The sequence below is a fragment of the Aotus nancymaae genome, unplaced genomic scaffold (assembly GCF_030222135.1).
Source record: "Aotus nancymaae isolate 86718 unplaced genomic scaffold, 86718_ANA_hifiasm-v0.15.2.pri h1tg000108l, whole genome shotgun sequence".
Taxonomy (NCBI): Eukaryota; Metazoa; Chordata; class Mammalia; order Primates; family Aotidae; genus Aotus; species Aotus nancymaae.
Window position 1 is genome coordinate 17,877,591 of NW_026988523.1, and position 23,974 is coordinate 17,901,564.

At 35.6% G+C, this 23,974-nt stretch overlaps 1 protein-coding gene across 3 annotated transcripts in view; it reads left to right on the forward strand.

Moving 5' to 3' along the window:
- Nucleotides 1-23,974, forward strand: part of HMCN1 (hemicentin 1) — a 443,485-nt gene that overhangs the window by 100,201 nt on the left and 319,310 nt on the right. For all 3 annotated transcript variants that reach the window (XM_012444401.2, XM_064370607.1, XM_064370606.1), the window contains exon 2: nt 18,787-18,857. In XM_012444401.2, coding sequence (XP_012299824.2) covers nt 18,787-18,857 — 71 coding nt within the window. The remainder of the gene's footprint in view (nt 1-18,786; nt 18,858-23,974) is intronic.

Here is a 23,974-nt window from a genome sequence, read left to right on the forward strand (position 1 = left end):
AAAATAAGTGAGGGTCATAGTCTTGATGATATAAGGCAGGGTTTACTTTACATCAGATAAACATATGAGTCCAAAAGAACAATTTTTTTTTACCTTGGAAAGTTTTAATTTTTAAAAACATTTCAACTTATTTGTAATATATAAAATAGCTTAAAACACAAACACATTTTATAGATGTACAAAAACATTTTATATTCTTACTGTATAAGCTTTTTTCTATTTTTAAAATTTTATTACTAAAAAGTTTTTTTAAAAAAACAAAAACACACTTTAGCCTAGACCTCCGCAGGGTCAGGATCATCAATATCAAGGTCTCTCACCTCCACATCTTGTCCCACTGGAAAGTCTTCCAGGGCAGTCATGCACATGGGGCTGTCATCTCCTATGATAACAATGCCTTCTTCTGGAAGACCACCTAAAGGACCATCTGAGGCTATTTTACAGTTCACTTTTTTTAGTAGAAGGAGTACACTCTAAAATAATAATAAAAAGGATAACATAGTAAATACATAAACCAGTAACATAGTCTTTTTTTTATCATTATCAAGTAATACGTACTGTACATATAACTGTATGTGTTAGCCTTTCATATGACTAGTTTGTTTATGCCAACATCACCATGAACACATGAGTAATGATATACAGTGGCTGCAGTGACACTAGGCAATAAGAATTCTTCAGCTCCATTATAATCTTATGGGACCACCATCTTTTTTTTGTTTATACTTTAAGTTTTGGTGTACATGTGCAAAACATGCAGGTTTGTTACATCAGTATACACGTGCCTTGGTGGTTTGCTGCATCCATCCCCCACACCATCATCTACATTAGGTGTTTCTCCTAATGTTATCCCTCCCAATCCCCCACCCCCTGCTATCCCGCTCCTAGCCCCCCCACCCCCAGGCAGGTCCCAGTGTGTGATGTTCCTTCCCTGTGTTCATGTGGAGAAATAAACACCACATGTTCTCACTCATAAGCAGGTGCTGAAGAGTCAAAAGAACAATTCTAATGTTAAACAAAACAAAAATAACACTTTGTAAAGATTGAGACATTCACAGTGAAAATATAGCAGTGAAATGTATCTATGTACTAAGAGCATAACATCAGCATTCATAGAACAAAACAATAACAGAAGAAATAGAAACAGATTAGAGTAAGAGACTTGAATCTTCTTCCATACTTGGTGACAGATCAAGAAGACAAAAATATGTGAATCTAGAAATATGTAAAAATAGAAGACCTGTTTAATATAATTAATACACATCTAACTGATACATAAAACATTGTTTCCTGACAACACAGTACTTCTTTTCAAGTAGCCATGGAATATTAACAAGAGTCAATCACAAGGAAAAGTGGAATAATCGCAATGAAATAAAACTAGAAATTAATAATAAGGGAGGCAAATTTTTTAAAAACTTCATCAAATTTAAAAATCTCTTTTAAACTCATGTGAAACAGGAAACCCAACCTAAAATTTTTAATATTTAGAAACAAAGATAATATAAACACAACATATTAAAATCTTCAGGATGTAGATAAAACTCTGAGAAGACAAGTATCACTTAGTACTCTGAGTGGTGAATTAGGAAGTTAGAAGAAAACAACAAAGTCAACCTATGCAAAGTAAAATGAAATAATAAAGCAGAAATAAATGAATTAGATTAGAGATTAAAGGAAGTACTTCTTCTTTGGGAAACTAAACTATTAGTTAATGAAATAAAATGTACAGGGCACAAATGCACCATATAAAAAAGGGTAATAGGAAAAATATCTTGAAATGCTGGATATTTAGTCATAAAAGATTTTGTTTACTAAACTCAAGGTGAACAATTTGACACTTTGAATAAAATGGTTAAATTTCTAGAGAGAGATAATTTTTTAAAAGACTTCAAAGCATACAGAAAATACAAGTGAAGGTTGAGCATGATGGTTCACACCTGTAAGCCCAGTACTTTCTTTTTTTTTTTCCAAAAAAAAAAAAAAAGGAGGGAATACTTGTGCAGAACGTGCAGGTTTGTTACATGGTATACGTGTGCCATGATGGTTTGCTGAACCTATTAGCCTGTCCTTTAAGTTCCCTCCCCTCACCCCTCACCCCCGCAAACAGGCCATAGTGTGTGTTGTTCCCCTCTCTGTGTCCATGTGTTCTCAATGTTTAACTCCCACTTATGAATGAGAACTTGCAGTGTTTGGTTTTCTGTTCCTGTGTTGGTTTGCCGAGAATGATGGCCTGCAGCTTGATCCGTGTCCTTGCAAAGGACATGATCTCATTTCTTTTTATGGCTTCAGAGCATTCCATGGTATATATGTGCAACATTTTCTTTATCCAGTCTATCATTGATGGGCATTTGGGTTCGTTTCATGTATTTGCTATTGTAAATAGTGCTGCAATAAGCATATATGTACATGTGTCTTTATAGTAGAATGATTTATAATACTTTAGGTATCTACCCAGTAATGGGATTGCTGGGTCAAATGGTATTTCTGGTTCTAGATCCTTGAGGAATCACCATGCTGGCTTCCACAATGGTTGAACTAATTTACACTCCCACCAACAGTGTAACAGTGTTCCTATGTCTCCACAGCCTCACCAGCATCTATTGTTTCCTGACTTTTTAATAATCACCATTCTAACTAGCGTGAGATGGTATCTCATTGTGGTTTTGATTTGCATTTCTCTGATGATCAGCGATGTTGAGCTTTTTTTCATGTATTTGTTGGCTGCATAAATGTCTTCTTTTGAGAAGTGTCTATTCATATCCTTTGCCCACTTTTTGATAGGGTTTTTTTTTTCTTGTAAATATGTTTAAGTTTCTTGTAAATTCTGGATATTAGGCCTTTGTCAGATGGGTAGATTGTAAAAATTCTCTCCCATTCTGTAGGTTGCCAGTTTACCCTAATGATAGTTTCTTATGCTGTGCAGAAGCTCTTTAGTTTAATTAGATACAATTTGGCAATTTTGGCTTTTGTTGTAATTGCTTTTGATGTTTTAGTCATGAAGCCTTTGCTTGTGTCTATGTCCTGAATGGTATTGCCTAGGTTTTCTTCTAGAGTTTTCATGGTTTGGGGTTTTACATTGAAGTCTTTAATCCATCTAGAGTTAATTTTTGTATAAGGTGTAAGGAAGGGTTCAATTTCAGTTTTCTGAATATGGGTAGCCAGTTTTCCTAGCACCATTTACTAAATAGGAGATCCTTTCCTCATTGCTTGTTTTTGTCAGGTTTGTCGAAGACCAAATGATTGTAGATGTGTGGTGTTACTTCTGAGATCTCTGTTCTGCTCCATTGGTCTATATGTCTTTTTTGGTACTACTATCATGCTGTTTTGTGTAACCCCAGCACTTGGGAGGCCAGGCAGATCGCTTGAGCCCAGGAGTTAGAGACCAGACTGGACCACATGGCAATACCCTGTCTCTACAAAAAACAAACAAACAAACAAACAAAAATTAGCCAGGGATGGTGGTGTGTGCCTGTAGTCTAAGCTACTGGGGAGACTGAGGTGGGAGGATCTTTTGAGCTGGGGAGGTGGAGGTTGCAGTGAACTGAGATCATGCCACTGCACTCCAGCCTGGTTGACAGAGCAAGACAACAAAATAAAAAAAAGTGGATATATTAACTGGAAAAAAAAAGACCATCATAAATCTATGCCCCCACTACCATCAAAAGCGCAAAGCCGTGATGATTTTATAAGGGAATTCTACCAAAATTTCAAAATCTTGATAATGTTAATGATATTTAAACCCTTTCGGGGAGCGGGTAAATCATATGAGCATGATATTGACATCAAAATTTAGTAAAAAGTTCACTTCAAAGAAAACTTTAGATCTTTCATATTGATGTTCATGCAAATAATTGCAAAAATCCTAAGTAAAATGTTGACCAACAGAATTTAGCACATGTTAAAAGAATAAAATCCTGATGAAAGGTGTCTATTTCAGGGGCATGATGATAGTTCAATCAAAGGAAAATATTAACATTACATCTAAGTGGAAGAGCACATGATTATATTAATATATGTAAAAGGCATTTAACAAAATTAATGTTAAAGCTGGATTTAATTTAAAGAAAAACCCCAAAACTGTTAACAGGGAATAGGTATATATTTTCATAATCTGATAAAATGTATGTGTTTCAATTTCAAATCCAGTATTATCCTTAGTGGGGAAACACTAGAAGCAAGCATTTGACAATTTTAGGAACAAAACAGTAATTCCATTATCACTATACTAAATATTGTTCTGGAGTACTAGCCAAAGCAATTAGATAAGAGAAAGAAATTAGAGATATGAAAGTAGAAAAACATTTACAGCTTCTATGATTGTGTGCCTGGAAAGCTGAAAAGCCTTAGAAACAGTAAAAACATCAGTACGGTGGTGAATGAAAAAAAAAATTGAAAATCAATAGCTTTTATATAAATAAAAAATACAACGATTCAGAACATATGATGGAAGAAATACCCCAATTCAAGACATCTAAAAGAAAGATAAAATAGCTAGCCATAGGTTTACCAAGAAATTTGTAAACATATATGGGAAAAAAATAAACAGAACCTTAAAAGACTTCTAAGGTTCCCCCCAAAATATTACAATAATTGGAATAATACACTATAGAAAGTCTCAACATCATCTCAGTTTCTCCTAATTGTTTGTATAAATTTAATGTGACATCCACAAAAGTACATACAGGATATTTTTGGATATATATAGACTGATCTAAAGTTGATATGGGCTGAGCGTGGTGTCTCATGCAGTAATCCCAGCATTTTGGGAGGCCGAGGCAGGTGGATCACTTGAGGTCAGGAGTTTGAGACCAGCCTGGCCAACATGGTGAAACCCCATTACTACTAAAAATACAAAAATTAGCTGGGTATGGCGGTGCATACTTGTAATCCCAGCTACATGGGAAGCTGAGGCAGAAGAATCGCTTGAATTCAGTAGGCAGAGCCTGCAGTAAGCCGAGATCATGCCCTGCACTCCAGCCTGGGTGACAAAGTAAGACTCTATCTCAAAAAAACAAAAAATAAATAAATAAAATTGATAGGAAAAAATAATAAGCATGAATGGCCAGGAAAGTTTAGCAAAAGGGAAGTAATGATGTGGAACTAGCTTTACTAGATATTAAAACATATTATTAAGCCTCAGACAATTTGGTTCTGAGCATGAAGGGAAAGATTAGTGGATTAGTATGTAGAATAGATATGCGAATCATAGTGGCTTGTAACGCAGTGGAAAAAAATGTGGTTTTTTTTTTCCATAAATAATGAGGAGCCAACTGGATAGACATCTGGAAAAGAAAGAGGTTCCATACCTTATGCCATAGACTAGGATAAATTCCAAATGCATCAAAAATTTAAATATACATCATAAACCACAAATATACTTGAAAATATCATGAGAGAATTTTATATAACTTTAGAATGAAAAAAGCTTTCTCAACTGTGATAAAAATCAAGAAACCTTAAGAAAAAGATTAATTTTACTTACTACCTAAAAGAAAGCTATTTCTGCATGGCCAAAATTGCTGTAATAAACATCAAAGTGGAGGAAATTTTTTGCAACTTATATCACAGACAAAACCTAATTTGCTTAATATATAAAAAGCTTCTACAAATTGGCACAAAATACCTAATAACCAATAAAAGTGAATGGAGACTGTAGACAGTCATTTTATATGAGAGAAATACAAGAGATTTCTTCCATTGTCACTGTTACAGTAAGCACCCCTCTTCTCATTATTTCTGTCTCAATAGCCTGCTTATTTCTATAGTAGCATTTATTTCAACTTGTTATTTTGTCCCTTTGCTTGTTTACTTGTTTTATCCTTCATTTTCTCTCTAAGATTATGAAATTATTGGAGAAAAGGATTGTGCCTTTTTTTCCCCACAGTTGTGCCAAGCACAGCGCTGTCAAATATGAGGCATTTGATAATGTTCGATTTTATTCCAGGTTGTTCTCTTCCTTCACCAGAAAAAATACCTTCTAAAAAGTGCTCCTTATCTCTTTTATCAAGCATATTCACCTTTTTTATACTAAACTGTATAGATGGGTGAACATTTATATAATTAAGAAGACATTATATAAGTTCACCAAGTAACTAGGCTACATACAATGTGAACGGTCTTATTAAGCTTTAAGTAGTCAACTCCAAGTTCAGGGAATGATTAGCTAGTAGGGACTTAAAAATTATTTGTTGAATTAAAAAGTATCAGAAGTAGTGCATTTGCCAGTAAAGATCTCAAATTTTTTTTAGTTGATTTTTTGGCAGAGTGTACTTTTTCATTAATAACTTCTTCAGAGTTTTGAACTCAATTTTGATTGCTTTGAATTTTCTTCAATCCTTTATCTGTCTCTTTGATGTTTATGATCAAATATGATGAGATGCATAGGCAGCATTAGAGATAATATATGAATGATTTCAAAAGTTCTATTAATGTCTATTATTTCTCTCATACTTCTTAGGATTAAGTAGCATAATTATTATATTTTAAGGGATTTTATAGTACCTAGTATCTTCTTTTTCTTAATTTTTTTCCTGACAGCCATATGAATGTTTTCCAATTTCTTCAGACATCACATTTTTCATTTTCTTAATTATTACTTAAATGTTAGCCTCTTCTAAAGTTGGTTATTTATGTATCTGTATATTTCTTATTGTACACACATATACATATACATATTTTTGTTTTGCAAATTAAACTACAGATTTTTGAACCTGGAGACTGTACTTTATTTCCTCTATATATTGCTATAGTGACTATTTTAAAGTAGTGATTTGTGTATATTGTTCAGAACTGTCTCTATAACTTCACTGTCATCAAACAGTGAAGGTCACTGTCTAAGTGCTGGAGATTCAAAATGTCACAGTTGGTATCATCAGAGCAGTTTATAATCTAGTTTCGGAGAATGCATAAGTGAATGTAGCTATGTACTGTTGCATAAAATTATTCTAAGACTTAGTGCTATTTAATGCAATAAAAATTTATTATTTAACAGTTTTTCTGGGTCAGGAACCCTAGCATTACTGAGCTGGGTCCTCTGGTTCAAAGTCTCTTAGAAGTCTTTAATTAAGATATGGATTGGACCTTGTGGTCCTTGAAAAACTTGACTGAAAGATCGACTTCCAAGTTACTCACGTGGTTGTTGGCAGGATTGAGTTCCTCTTGAGCTATTGGACTGAGAGCCTCAGGTACTTGTTGGCTGCCCTAAGTTTCTTGTTATATGGGTCTCCATAGGGTAACAGGGTAGCTCACATGGCTGGTTCACATGACTGGATTTCATCAGAGAGCAAGAGAGGGTATGCAAGACACAAATTGTGGTCTGTTTATAATCTAATCTTGGTAGTGACATCTCATCATCTTTGCCCCGTTCTTTCTTTAGAAGCAGAGCACTAGGTCCATCCTATAGCCCAGGAGAGGGGATTATACAAGGGTATAAATATCGGAACATGGGATAATTGGAGGCCATTTTAGAGGATGCTTACCACATTTGATAAATACTGAACAGACAGTTAAGACATATCCTTAAAAGAAATCAGTTGAGTGAGCTCTAATTCAGATGAGTGACACATTCAGGAGGTTTTCCAAAACAAATTGAGACCTAAGTTGAATCTTGAAGAAAGATATGATAAGTAAATGAGGGAAACAGCCTCTCGTATAGAAAAAATATAAACAAAAATGTAGAGATGAGCATTTTTCTAGATTGCTTTGGAAACAGTGACAGATAACATAACTTGACAGTAATATTTTCATCTCCCTTTCAGTGCCTGCTAATTGTTATGAATGGATGTCTGTAAAACACACATCGATTATTACATTTTGGTTTGAGTACAGATCATACAACAAAGAAACAATCTCTGCCTTTTAGAGCTCAGGTTTTAAAGAGAAGACTTGATGTAATCAGTTAACAATGTGCTTCAGAATAAAGTGGAGAAGCATGGGAATTGGGAGCAGAGGTATTGAAACCCTGTGTGTGATATCGGTTGGTATGGGTGGACTGATCACAGTGATACCAGAGAATGCCACAGAATGTCTCTTGTTTCTCTGCTATAGTTTTTGGAAAGTTTTGGATATGTGCCACAGCCCAATGGTATTTGTGTGGAGACACTTGCCTCTTTCTGCAATTGCAGCAATGCATTGGTGACTTGTAAGGGGAGGGAGTGAGATGGCTGAAATGTAGTTGCTTTCCTATTATCAAGTATTAGCATGATGTGTATTCTGTCTTGGGCTGAAATGCCTTTGGAGAAGATTCAAACTGGAACAAAATAACTAACTTCATTGACCTTAAAGAGACTAGGATAATGTCTAAATCTGGGATGCTTTTAGTTACCAACTAAAGTGAATACTCTGAACTTCTTCATAGAGAAGTATCTAAATTTAAAATGGGCATTTACATTGATGATCCAGAATTATTTATAGTATGTACAATTATATTGGATATTTCATATTTTAAATATTTCTTCTATGAAGAGAAAAAAGCAAGACAAGCAGATGTGTGTATAAATAGGCATACATAATTGCAACAAAATATATAGAAAATATAAATAATATACAGAAAAAGAACCAAAACTTGGCTGTGGTGGATTTCAGTGTTAAAAGTCCAAACAGTGTTTCATTGCATTCAATGAAAAGGAATTCTTTGTATATTCAGTAAAGACTAACAGTAGGAAGATGACATTGCCAAGACTTGTGCACTTAAAAGAGATGAAAGCTTGAAGTGAGAGGATTGAACAAGAATACTATATCCAGACAATGGCTGTTTTGATTAGACTCGAAATACTTAAAATATTTCACCTCACAACGTTAACAGATAATGTCTTAAATTAATGCTTTCCTTGTTATGTTGCCTAATGCTCAGAAATACTTCTGTGCTTTTTTTCCGGTGACCATTATAAACAAATTAATAACCACACACAATCAAAATTCATGAACACAACATCAAGCTTGTATGTGATCAGGTGAAATTCCTCTTTTTTTCTTAAATTATAAAACAGTACAATAAGTTGAAAGTTTTGAAAAATGAAACATACTCATTACTCTATTTGAGTATTCTATTTGTTTCAAACATTAATTTTACTCTGGTGTTACCTTTCAGAACTTGTCCTTAAGCACATGCGTCTTTGTAAATAATTGCAGTTAAAGTATATGTACAATTCTGTGTTTTGCCTTTTCAGTTATTACTGTATAATAAACATTGGCTTATTTTTCTTCATGGAACAATAGTTTAATTGATGCCTAATATTATTTAGAGACATATGTTTTTAATCATTTCTCCATTTTGATGTTACGATATTCTAATAATGTTCATGCCTTTCTATTTCCTGTGAATTATAACAAAGAATGAAATGACTTTATCATAAGATACTTTCATTTAGACCTTTGTTTTAGGTTCAGAGATGCATGTGCAGGTTTGTGTTATAGATAAATTATATGTAGTGGGTGTGCAGATTATTTCATCACCCAGGTGATAAGCATAGTACCCAATAGGTAGTTTTTCAATCCTCATGCTCCTCCCACCCTCCACTCTCAAGTAGACCTGGTGTTTAATCTTACCTTCTTAGTGTCCATATATATTCAATGTTTAGCTCCCACTTGTGACTGAGAAGATTCAGTACTTGGTTTTCTGTTTCTATGTTAGTTTGCTTAGGATAATGGCCTCTAGCTCCATCCATGTTGCTATAAAGGACATGATCTTGTCCTTTTTTATGACTGCGTGGTATTCCATGGCATATATATACCACATTTTCTTTATCCAGTCTATGGTTGGTGGGCATTTAGGTTGATTTCATGTCTTGGCAATTGTGAATAGTGCTGTGATTAACATATGTGTATCACAAAATACTTTTAAGCATCTAATACATGTAACTGTAATAAATTTTGCAGCTGTTATAACCATACACAATCTTGCCAACAGTACAGATATTTCAGGTTTATCATGACACTAGTTTAAGTAATAATCTTTCAAAAAAGTTTTCTTTGTTACAAAATATACTTCAAATTTGCTGAAGTTCGCCTCTCTTTCACTATGACTAAATGTGAGCTTTGCTCCTGTTGTTTTTTTGCTATCTTTTTTTAGAATTTTCCTTTCATGTAGTGTTTTTTATTTTCTTATGAAGTTGAAGAATCTCTTCAGATATCATGTTTTAATCTATTTTAATTGTTGATAAAAATGCTGCTTAATCTGGTTTGGTATTTCAGATTTTAATTTTTATTAATTTTTGCTATGTTTATATCTGTCAGCATTTTCCTTTATGATCTGTTATATTGCTTTGAAAGGAGAATGTTATTTTTATATAGATCTGATATATATTCTAATTTAGATTTAGTTAAAAAATTATAATGTTATATTTAGCCATTTCATCCATTTGGAGCTTATTTTACTATATACTATAAAAATGAATTAAAGTTAATATTTTAAAAATTAATAATCCTGCTTTAAGCACCTTGTCTTGAGATACTAGTTTGCATATAGACTATACATTTTTGCCATTATTACATATTTATTTGTATACCAGTGCTCCTAACCTCTTAGTTGTTGATGCTTGTGATGTCCTTTACTGTCTTAGTCAGTTTTTGTTGATAAAATTGCCCATACGCATTTCAAAATAAATTCAAGAATAATGTTACTAAGCGTTTTAAAACAAAATAACCAATAACAATCCTTTTTTGAGATTTTGATTTAAATATATTAAATCCATGGATTAATTTGCCAGGAGAGTATATATATATTAATATTTAGCTTTCTTTTATATACACATGGTTTTTCTCTCTTCATTAATAAAGACTCTTAGATTTTTCAGTAGAGAGTACTACTTAACCCAATGTCATAATAAACCTGGAACAAACATGCTATTGTTAGGATGATACAGTAAATGGTTCCTCTTTCAGTATTCCTTAATCTGGTTTGAATTTGTCTTTTCTGGCCAGCTGGAGGCACCATCTGGGATCAGCCAGGAAACAGGAATTGTGTAATTTGAGTGAATCCACATACCAGCTAAATGCTCTGACATTTGCATTTTAAAACTAGCATTGCACACAATGAGGGATAGTAAAACTTTTGCTAATAAATTAAGGCAGACTTCAGAGAACTGGCACCTAGAAGAGAAGATCCTCCAGGCATGGAGTCTGAGAGCGAGCTCCCTGGGCATCTGGATACTTCTTAGGCAAATGTAGATCCATGCAGGCACCAGAAGTCTGGGTTGCCAGGTTCTCTTTCCCAGCAGCACAAGCCACAAGCTCTGTGCTCTTGGTAGGTCCATTGGAACCAGACATGCCCTCTTTCCATGGGCTAGCCACCCACCAACTCTTGACAGGCAGGTGACCCCCAGGGATCTTTAAGCCTCAGCACTGAGGTGTGCGGTAGCTGATTGCAAGTGCATACAAAGGTTGTCCCACTGAGACTGGGCCTCTGGCCTCTACTAGAGTGATGGTGCTGCCAGCCTGGAGAGGGGTTTGCCATTCCATGCCCCACTCAAAGATGGTGCTGGGCATCACACCCCCCAATCTCACCCTTTTCTGTTCCCACGTACAGGTTTCTGTTGGGGCAGAAGATGACAGCGTGTAGGAGCAGAGATGGGGCTGCTGAGTAGGGCCTGGGCATCTAGGAATGTAGGTAGCAGAGAACCTTCTGGTGGTGAGAGGTGGGACCATGCGTAAGCCAAGGCTCCAATCCTGGAGCACATAATCCACTGTCCCATTGAACTTCACTTATAAACATAAATTCAAAGGAAAAAAATATTTCCCTACAGTGACTGCAAAGCATTAGACCCCAGTATGAAGCCCTGGTGACAGCAGAACCTTGTCATAAGTCCATGCAACTGTCCCTTAAATTTGTAAGACACACCCAGATATTTCTGACTTTTATAATCAAGACTCCTCTCTTTAAGTTATTGGTTTGCTTATAGTTTCTTCTGACAATTTGAACTCTGCTAAGCATGTATACTGCCTGTTTGTTGAATGAACTGATGCAAGTATTTAGGGAATACTTACTTATACACACAGACATCTATCATGCTTTTAGCAGTCTCAGATTCCCATATTTTTGTGAATACAATGTTTGCTTCATAAATAGGGTTTTGTTTTCTCTGAAAACACAAAGTGCTGCATACATTCGTTTGGTTGTTGTGGAAACAATCGAGGCTGACGTTAGGTCTCTTCTCCTGACGTGTGGAAATTGCAGCAGTATTAATGATTCCTTTCTAAGGATTTGCAAACAGACTCTTTTCTTCTTCATCAATGTTTTACTTCTTCCTTCATAAGTTTTATTTTCTTTATCCTTAATTTATGACTAGATTTATTTGGAAGAATATTAATGTTAAGGAATTGCATAAGCGCAATTAAAACTTTAAAATGAATTACAGTATTTTTATCCTAAAATTTAAAACACATACCCTAATAAGAATTATTTCAATTCAAAAATATTCTTGAAGATGGTATTTATTTTCTTTTTGTTTGCTTTCAGGGTACCTTGAGGGCATTGGAAAACTTGTTAATTTTATTAAATAGCATAACTTAAAATACATGTTCTCTTGTATCTCTGATTATACATTATCAGTGCATAGATGTATTTTAATGTTGAAAATGTCATCTTATATTTAGGAACATATAAAACTGAGAGTCTGAACTTTGTTGGTTATAAAACTCCCATGACTTTTTTGCAAGAGGGCTTTCTGCTGCTTTGGCCAAAGTCATCTAAGCAATAATGTCCTACTCTGTATACCTCAAAGCCCTGTGTTCATTATTAAAGAGTTCTTTGCTTCTTGTTCTAAACATCTGTGTAACATTGCTGAATTCATAACATTTTTTTCTACATCCCATTCAGCAGTCCATGAAGTGAAATATACTATGTGCAATTTTGTTCAATTCATATATTTAAGGTTATCATACCCCCTATTAAGTGAATAATTTCTTTGGAAGTGGAACAGAATGCTATTTAATCCATATTAGATAATATGCTGTGCACAAATTCATCACTGGTTTTATAAAATACACAAAATACATTACTTTATTGTCAAAACAATCATAAGGGCCTTTAAGTGGTCCTGAAAATCACCTGTTCTAATATGAATAGGAATGTACTCAATGAAATGAGTCCTGAAATATACTTGGCATTTGCTCAGCTCAAAGTCAGGAAACAGTTCTGCTTCTGTCGGTTTGATGGAGATCATTTAAAGATGGTGCTGGACAGCAACATTATAATTGAGTAAGTATGGAAAAATATGGAAAGCATGTACTGTAGATAAATTGAAAACAGCAAAAGTAGATATAATAATCTGATTTTTTGCAGTATCCTAAAGCAGAAAACATAATTTATTATTTTTTTGTTCAGAAAACAGCCCCAATGCTTTGAATATATATATTTATACTAACATCTTTGCACATGAAGGACAGTGGAATTGATTTGTCTTAAATTAAGTGACTAAGAGTAGAATTTTTAGAAAGTGGGAGGGACATGTTGACCTTCAGCTCATGAATGGCATTTTGAGGAGGCCACTTCCCAATGCCTAGGATTTCTTTGCTCTTTTGTCACCTCTATTAATCTGGTGTTTGCTTCATATCACACTCATACCCTGTCTCTTCCGGGATGCCTTCACAGTGTATTTTCCTACAGCTCATGGATTTCACTATTCTCTTTGGACAAATAAAATGTACTGTTCTTATGTATCTGTACTACTTGGCTCTTCTCAGATGCTGGTTTAGCTTTCTTTTAACTTTCCATAGCTTGTTGTTTTTTAAGTTTTCAACTATATTTCAACTCCTGTTGTGGCAGATCCTCTGATTTACATATTTCTTAGCTTCTTCTATAATGTCTTGCAAATATTGACTAGTTTATAATGCAGCTCAGGGGATTCTTGTTTTAACTTTTCATATATTTATTCACGTGTCACTATCAATATAAAGTTAATAACAATATGTTTTTAAAAAGAACAAAGAAATTACAAACATTGCTATTGAATTATGTCCAGGCAGTGTTTATACCCTAGAAGGCGCCAGTAAATATTCCTCTTATTATCAAGGAACCGCTTTGAGTAAAGAAAAGCTACAAGTAGCAGAAATCTGTTAGTGGAAAGGAAAAAGGAAGTGAGGGGCTGGATATTGATCTTGCCAAATGAACCAGTGAAAGAAAATATTACATTGTGAATTTCTTTCCATTATTTTCTTAAGTACAACCCAACAACTCAGATTAAGAGAACAATGGCCGAGATGCTGGAAAGAAACCCAACCCATCTGATAAATCCCTAGGAAAAGGGAAATAATAAGATTATTGAAAAGAGAAAAGATTTCCTTAGAGTGTCAGACATTTTTTAAAACTAAAAAATGGCCTCTGAAGCACAAAATAATTTTATTTTTGTATAATACATGTTACCTTCTTTTTTTTTAAGTAAGTTATGTATGGAAATTGTATGAGTTGTCTATATCAACTTTACTTGATTAAAGAATAAAACATTTTGGTGACATAGGAAACTGAACATTTTTTCAGTTGATTAATTAGTGTCATCACTGATCTTGTAACATGGTCTTTAGCTATAGCGTTGAGGCTCCATGATGTAGTGATAAAGCAAGAAATAAAGAATCTAAAGGCCTAGGTTTAATCTTTGTTCTTTTCCTTTTCCCCCTTCTTCCTGTATTGAAACACTTATTGGAAATCTACTGAATGTGTACTGAGACAGTTAATCCCCTCAAGGTGCTAACAGTCAATCGAGGCATGATTAAAGCAATCAGGCAATCATAGTATCGTATGGTAGATGCTAGCTATCATGTTGCTGACACATGGTATTGTGGTATCTCTTAAAGAGGCTGGGCCACTTTGGCTAATCACTTCAGCTTCTATTGTCTATATAAGTATATCTATTCTACCTACCCTATGAGGTTGTTAAAAGGCTTAAAGTGAGTCACCACGTGTTATAGAGTATTGTGAATTATAAAAGTTCTTGCAAATATAGGTAGTGATATGTAATAACTTATTTGTTACAAAATGTAAATACCTTGTGAACTTGATATATAGAACTTAAAAAGAAATCGCTATGAATAAATAACTTTTGTTTTAATTAATTTTAAATCCAGAACTTTCACATCATTTTTGAAATCTCCCTTGGTTCTTCCTGAAAAAAAAAAGTCTCTATCAATTAGTGCTTCTACATTGCCTTTTCCACACTTTTATTTCTGCCTTTACTATATCATACTGTAATTATGTATCTACATTTTTATTTTGCTAGACTGATGAGACTCTGAGGACAGGGTCCATGTTCATTCATCTTTATGTTACCAGTGGCAACTGAAAATAGGTGTTCAACATATTTTTGTTAAATAGATTTGAGAGGCAGTTTTCTAACAAAGTTGCTTTGTATGGTTGATTATAATATGTACAAGGCAAGAGAGATACTCAGTCTATTAAAAAATATCCACCCAACCAGCCTGGGCAACATAGTGAGACCCTGTCTCCAAAAAATATTAAAAAATTAGCCAGGCATGCTGGCTCATACCTGTAGTCCCAGCTACTTGGGAGACTGAGGCAGGAGGATCGTTTGAGCCTTGGGAGATCAGGGCTGCAGTGAGCTGTGATCACACCATTGCACTCCAGTATGGGCAACATAATGAGACCCTGTTTCAACAAAAAATAAAAAAATTGGCTGGGCTTGGTAGCTCATACCTGTGGTCCCAGGTACTTGGGAGGCTGAGGCCGGAGGATTGCTTGAACCTTAGGATGTCAAGGCTGCAGTAAGCTGTGATAGTGCCACTGCACTCCAGCCTGGGTGACAGAGTAAGACCCTGTCTCAAGAAAAAAAAAAAACCCTTTAAAAATATCCAGGCATGTGACAACAAAGAATGCTGGGTACTATGTGCCTCAGATTAAAATTCTAGACTCTGAAGAAGCTCATCCTGCCCATAGTCCAGAGGAAAGGAGAAGGATATTAGCCCTGATATAATTCACAGAATGGAGATGTTGGAAAAAATGGAAAGTTAGTGAGCTTCATAGGTCACTCAGCATTAGATATGTTATCAGATATCTTCACCTCTTTCTTCACTACTAAAGTTTTTCAATTTAATTGTCTCTGGACCTCAAGTTTTCTGTCTGTAGGATAATGGGATTAAACCAAATGATCTGTAATGCCCTTTCTAGCTCTATACTTATATTTGAGATTGATGGGCATTTTGTTTTTTATGGGTGAGTTTTCTTTGTAAACAACTAGGTAACATGAACTGAATCGTGTGAAAATGATCTCTGCATTTTGTTAAATATGCAGCTTCATTCTTCCCATTTTCTGTTATAATGTTATCAGGACAACAGTAAAGCAAATTAGAGAAAAGGCAAAACATTAAAAAAGATAGGGTTTAAATTAGACCTTATAGACTGAGAGGTACATGGGCAGGAGAAAGACAAAAGGGACGGTGATGGGGATGGTAAGGAAGTGCCATAGCTTCAAAGTTTGAAGCTTGTAGTGAGGGCCTGGATTACCTTTGAGAGTTTCCATTTAATTCTATAAGCAATGGAGGACCATGTTCAGGCAGGAAGAGAGGACAAAGTTGTACCTGCTGAATGTCATCAAAGGCTTGGCAGGGGATGAAACCAGCATGAGTCAAAAGGAAGAAAAGAGGAAATTGCTAATGACACGACTGGCACACGGCTCTGTTATGTGAAAAGAAAGACTGGAATGGAAGCAAGTTCTGAAAGGGAGGAGGGCTGATTTTGCCAAATAGTCATATCATTCAGTTAAAATGAATTGGAAAGGATGCTTACAGCTGGAGGGATGGGGCAGCTCAGCAAGCTGTTACTTCTCCTGAGTATTTCTCATAACTGATAAAAGATTTATCTCAGCTGTCCTGTGTGGCTTGCAAAATTGTTTATTAATGAGCTTTAAGAGAGATTTCCTATCTTTGTTGAAAACAGGTGTATATTTGAGAGTCTCTGGTTAACTAAAATGAAAGCTAATCAGTCTTTTTATTTTAATAGCATCCCTTGATCCCCACTCTTGAAGAACAGGCACATATTCAGAGATATTTTTATTACTATAGGGAATGTCCTTGCATGTCTACACTCTTTATTATTATGTAATTGGTTTTTTTCTAGTATTCTTTGTATTTCTTTCTACTTCTTGAGTTTTAAATTCTTGGATTATTTCAGTATTATGCAATGTGGGAACATAGAAGCTTGGCTTGACAGTGCTACTGACAATTTATATGTCAGGGTGTAACTGCCTGGCATATTCTTTGCTGTTTTGCATTCCTTTGCAAAGTATGCCTTTGTTTAGTCTTGAGGGAGTAGGCTTCTCCCATTTTCCATATACTTGGGACATGGCTAATGACTGTTCTGCTTTGTATGGAATGCAGATGTTTGCATTTTCACAGTTTCTCCAATTGCTTCTCCACTCCTCTTGCAAACTGCAAAGTGTCTAATCTATAGTGAAAGGTTGAGGCATTTTTTCCTGTTATTTCTAAGAAAAATTACATGGGTTATGGCAGACAAATTATAGCTCCTTTCCAATTTATCTCATTTATTTTAAAAATACTACAGTCTGTTTTTGTACCATATGTAGCTTGTTATGGAAGGTTTGGCTAATTAATTATTCTTTGGAGTTATAAACTCCTTTTTGAGCAGTATGCCTTTAAAGCTAGAAAATATTTTATAAAAGCTAAATGTTAAGTATCTTTATAATTTTGTATTGTAGTTGCACATTATACTTTTGAATGAAGTCTACATCTTCATTACATAAGATAGGAAGCTTTTAATCTACCTTGAGAATTGAAGATGATATATCTAAGCACATGATACCTAGATGAATTTTAATACTATTACTTAAATGCATGGATTCTCTCTGAGGAAAGTAGTTGATACCCTATCTTGGGTATTTATGGGTATCTCAATACCCATAAATGGCCACTTTTAGGTTATCTATTTTAGGAGTTGATTTATTTTTAAAAGAGAATAAAGTTTGGGGACTGAAATATTTACTATAGACATGCTGTATCCAACCAAAAATGCAAATATATATGTATATACAGATTTCCAAGTTAACCCATGGTATCTGGGATCCTTCAATTCATCTGACTTAGGATATAAGTCCTGGCTCTCCACGGAAGGCAGTGGCCCCATCTTTTCCTGTTGGAAGCAGTGGTTTTGGGTAGTACATCTGGGCAGTCATGACTATGGCCACAGCCCTGAAAATAGTTATGATCAAAGCCAGTCCAGGAGGCTAGCGATAGCTAGTGTCAGCCACCCAGCCATGAGAAAAAAGTTATGGGGACTATTTCCTGCACTGTTAATGTTCTTGCAACTGTACACCTCCAAATCTTAAAAACCTATGGGATAGGCACTGAATGTTCACTTTTTTCTTTTTTTGTTTAGCATCAAATTTTTTATTTTGAACGAGTTAAGACTTACAGAAAAGTTGCAAACAAATTTATACTTTAAAGTTGGGCAAACTGAATTATAGATGAATAAGTGATTCATTTAAATTCTAACAATGAAGTGGTTATTAATAAATATTTACTGACTGGTGAGAATAAGAAAGAACTGGAACTGTGCTTTCCTGATTCTTTGTCCTGTGACATGTTTTACTCCTCCTTGCATTTCCCATGGTTAAAACTTCACTCTTTTAGATATGCATACTTTACAGTAAATTATAAGTTATTCTCTGGTAGTTGCAAATTGAGAAAGAGTATTTGGTATTTTGCTATTTCTTCTTAATAAGTAACCATGTAGTGCACAGTGGAAAGACATCCATAAACACAATAAAGTCTTTAATGCCATCGATTACTATTTATTGACCTACGTCATTTTTATCTTCACAGAAATTGGCCCAGTGACAATTACCACAGATCCCAAGAAATTTCAATATGAACTCAGAGAACTGTATGTTCAGGTGAGTGCTTGCTTTCAGCGTTCTCATGGGGGAGTGGAAAATCATAAGCCTTTGGCTGATTTTCTTTATATTTTAAATCTAAAAGAAGTAATTGTTAGCTTTTTAATGGACCCAATAATTGCCACACCCCCAGCCCTCCACCTGAGTCCAGAATGAATTGAATAATAGGTAAGGAAATAGGACAGATGGGGTTTGAAATATCGCCAGTCATGTACTACCTAAGGCTGGTTTATACCATCACAGCAGAGTTGAGTAGTTTTGGCAGACGGTCCCTTTAAGGAAAATGTTTGCTGACCCCTGCTGTAGATAAGTCTTTTTGCTTAGAAATATAAGGAACAGTTAATAATTCTTTCCACACAACATTAAATGGCATAACTAAGGTAACTTTGATATTCTGTGCTGCTGTAAGTTAGCCATATGAAATGTTTGACTGTAAATATAACTTGGTTATTAGACAAAATGAATCACATTGGTATAAATGTTATTCTGAAAACAGAACTTAGAGGTAAAGTTGCCATGCATCTTCTTCTGGTGCTGAATTTACTATTTAAAAAATACGCTTCTCCAAGGCTGTTTCACTATGCTACCTTGTATGGTCTCTGCCTCTGTTATCCTCAGACTTTTTGGCCACTTTCCATCATTCATTTTGGCCATTGGTACCTGCCTCATTGTTTGCCTTTTCCCCTCACGGCTGCCATTATTCTGAGTGGCTTCAGCATTTATGAGAATGACCTAGTCAGAACAGTCCCTTTTCAGTTCCTTGACCTACTAGTGAATAAGGTCATGACCTTTTCACCTTCCATGACCTTTTCTTTACTCTGTCTTAGTCATCTGTTCCCACAAACGTCCCCTAGATTTTGTTATCATCTGTTTCCTCTCTCAGACAATTCAGACAGGTTAATCAACAATTCCCTGTGCACTGAGCAGGTTGGTGCAGCTTTTCACACTACAACCACTCCCTTACCCTCATCAGGCACTCTAGTCCACTGACTCCTGCACTTTCTCCCAGGCCATCAGATTTCCTGTTTTTCCACTTCTCCTAATATAGCTCTGAGTTTTTATCATTTACAGCTCCACTTTTTATTCTTTGTCTGTTGCCTTTCTGCTCAAAAGACATAACCTCATCCCTGAATGACCCTAACTGTCTGCATTATTCATGCTTGTTCATGAGTGACCAAATGCGGTTGAAATTTCACAACATGACACTTTGATTCTCTGATGAATTCATAGCCACCTAACTCAAATGGACTCTTACTATTCCCATGATGTTACTATGTTTCTTTAGTCAACAAAAATCTTCCTTTCTTCTCAATGACAATAGCAAATCTTATTCACTCTCCTTAAACCTCTATCTCACCACCCTTTTACTACTGGCTATTTCAACAGATAATCTACTCTGAGCAAGTGATCTCACTTTCACACACAGTCACAAACAAATGAAGCCCTCTGCTTCCTTATACATAACATATACCCATCTTCATCTGGCACCTCTCCTATCCTTATTCACTTAACTCAATTCCTTGGCTTTCTTGGGATTTTAACATGATCAAACTCTTTCTCTCAACTGTTAGAGTTCTCACTGAGGTTGGGCACAGTGGCTCACACCTGTAATCCCAGTGCTGCTTTGGGAGGCAAAGGCAGGAGAATCATTTGAGGCCAGGAGTTTGAGACCAACCTGGGCACATAGTGAGACCTTGTCTCTAATAAAAAAAAAATTCAGCCAGGCATGGTGATGCATGCCTATAGTCCCAACTACTTGGGAAGCTGAAGGTGGAGGATCACTTGAGCCCAGGAGTCCAGGGTTGCAATAAACTATTATGCTACTCCTCTACAGCCTGGGCAACAGAGTGAGAACTTGTCTCCAAAAGAAAGCCAAAAAAAAGTTTTCATTGACTTTTAAAGATATATATTTAAGTCTCAAAAAACATACAGACAAATCTCACCAAACACAAAAACCAAACAAGCAAAACAAAATAAACAACAAAAAGCTTCTGTATTTTTCTCAAGTCCTCTTACAAATAATTTCTTTCTTTTTTTTAATGTTATTTATTTATTTATTTATTTTTATTGCATTTTAGGTTTTGGGGTACATGTGAAGAACATGCAAGATTGTTGCATAGGTGCATACGTGGCAGTGTGATTTGCTGCCTTCCTCCCCTTCACCTATCTGTGGCATTTCTCCCCATGCTATCTCCCTAACTCCCCACCCCCCACTGTCCTTCCCCTATTTCCCCCCAACAGACCCCAGTGTGTGATGCTCCCCTCCCTGTGTCCATGTGTTCTCAGTGTTCAACACCCGTCTATGAGTGAGAACATGCGGTATTTGATTTTGTAATAATAAAAATAATTTCTTTTTTATCAGTTCCTTCAATGCCAAGCTCGTTGTCTATGTTTGTATGTTTACTGCTGTCATTTCCTCAGTCCCATCCCTGCCATTCATTCCTCAATCTATTTCAATCTAGTTCTCATTCGTCTCCCTGTATCAAAGTAGCATTAGCCAGTGACTAGTGATATCCGTTTTGCTAAATGCAATGGAAATGTTGCAACATTGGACTCTCCTTCCTGCTTGACACACTTGTTCCCTCATCCATGCTTCCTTTTCCTACTCAACTTCTTAGAAAACTTCATTTTCTTCCACTTGGCCATTGAATATTGATGTTCCTCAAGGTTTTGAAATTGGCGTTTCCTCGTTTTCTGTCCTCTCCTTAGATACAATCATCTATACCATGTAAATATGCTTTAGCCTTGACCTCTTTCCTGAGGAACAGACCCACACTTCAGTCTCTTGGATGTCACATGGCCTTCTAAAATGAAATTCATGAATGTTCTTTTTCCAGTACCTTAAATTTGGTCCTTAATCCTTGGCTTTTGTCTCCTCTTTGTTACCTTTGTGAATGATGCTTATAGTATTCTGGTTACCCAGCCAAATATCTGGTTACTTCCTTAATATACCCTGTACTTTTACCCTTTATAGTCCAACTGTTATTAAGTCTTGTTTTTAACTTTCTAAACACCTTTTAAATCAGTTGGCTTATCTCTATTTCTTCTGGCACCATCTGAGTCCCAATTACCATATCTTTTTTTTTTTTTTTTTCCATATCTTTAAACTAATGCAGAGAAGCTTCCAAGGAATTTTCTTGCACTTATTCTTGCTTCTATTTTCCAGGCCTAGCTTCTCTACTCTGCAGACAAGGGGATCTCAGAGTACATCTCTGAAAGTTTCTGCCTTGTACCATAACTTCTTGACTCTTTACCCCCGCCTCATTAACTTCTTCCTGTGGTTCTGGGTTCTGAGTGACCTAAGACCATCCTACCTTTCATTCCCATCTAGTGCCACTCTCTCTCCCAGGCTCTGTGCTCTGCTGCAGGGGCCTTGCTTAGAGCCTCCCCATTCCCCTATCCCTACCCAGCTCCTCATGGCACTTTGGCACATGCTGTTCTTGCACAGAAAGTTCCTGTCCTTCAGTCTGCCCTAATTTCCACACTCCCTTAACCTAGTTTAAAATTCTATATTCAAAGTCTATCTTGAATAATACCACTTCCTCAGAGAATTCTGCCCTATTTTCTTGGCCTGGTCGTTTCTCACTACCTTTCTCTGTCACAAAGCAGTTGGGAGTTCATATTGAAGGACTGTGTATAATTTAGCTTATTGAACACCCCAGTAAAAGGACTGGCATATAGAACATGCTCACTTTTTAATAAATGAATGAATACAACAGAATGTACAGATTCATGGAGTCTAAATCGGAGTTTGAAGTATAATGCTTTCATCGGTTTCACTGTTGGATAATTAACTTGATAGTGATGAGCATAATTGAGGCGTAGGGTGTGAAATGGAAAGTTTGGCATTCCAAATGTGTATTCAAGGGTGATTCTATTTTGCGCATGTCTCCATTTGTAAATTATATACTAGATTGAATTATATTTGATAAATATGTAAGTAGATTTATATAATTATCTCTTGACTAATTTTCTCTTTTTCTTAATTTCTTTTGACATTTTTTCCACCCACACACTTCCATTTCCTTTCTCTTATACCGTGGCAGTTTTTTTAGTAATTATTTTGCTGCTTATTTGCTATTTACTTTTCTCTCCCTCAATAAAGCAAGTTCTTTGCCACTTGGGATGTTCAGATTCTCTGAAAAAATCTCCATAGAAATTTATATCATGTTCATGGATCTTGGACATTAGAAACTGCATCGTTCTGGTTGTTTAAATGCTTTTATATGCCCCTATTGCACTGAGTTCCTGAGGACAAGAGTCCTGTAGCTGGTATTAGCCTGTGCTTCATCTAGAAGATTAACCAGTGTCTGCAGTAGAGTAGACTTGAAATGGACTTTAAACAGTTGAGTAAATGAGTGCCATTTGAGATGACTTTTTTTTAAAAAATGTACATTTAACAGTAAAACTGTATCAAATATTATTTAAACTTTACTTGATGGTATAGAAAATCCCTGAAAAACCTAACCATCAGTTTTTATTGCATTAAAGAGAATCAGAAGGGCCAAACAATGGAGATTTCTGGGAGATAGAATGTTAGGAAGTGATTTACTGTAGTCATTCTTTTTTTTCCTCTGTGAGAATACAACTAGACTATATTCCTGAAAATCTGGCCAGAACAAAAATACCTACATTTAATGAGACCTGGCATGAACTTCCTGATTGTCTGCCTCTCCTCTTCTTTTGTTCTGAAGGATGTATAGGGAGTGCCCTGATCCTCCTTGTTCTGTTTGCCTCCAGGGTGAAGGATCCTGATCCCTGACTCATACTCCCTGACTCCCTCTCCAGAGGTCTCCCTCCATCCTCTGGAACTGAATCTGATACAGACACTCTATAGGATCATATAATTTTACCTCTGTTCAAAAAAATATTTTTTCTTTCTTTCTCCCATGCAATAGAAGCTGGGTTCTATCTCTCTGTAGGTTTCCTCTGGACAGGCTGTATCTTATGGGGTTTTCTTCCCCCCTCCCTTTTTTGTACTGTCATAAGATCCAAAAGGATGCTTAATTAGAACAACCAGCAAGGGGAAAAAAATCAAATATTTACTTTTTTCCTTCATTGAGCATTGGGCATTGTTACAGGCATTGGGAATACCATGGAAGGGTTTTTACTTTCAA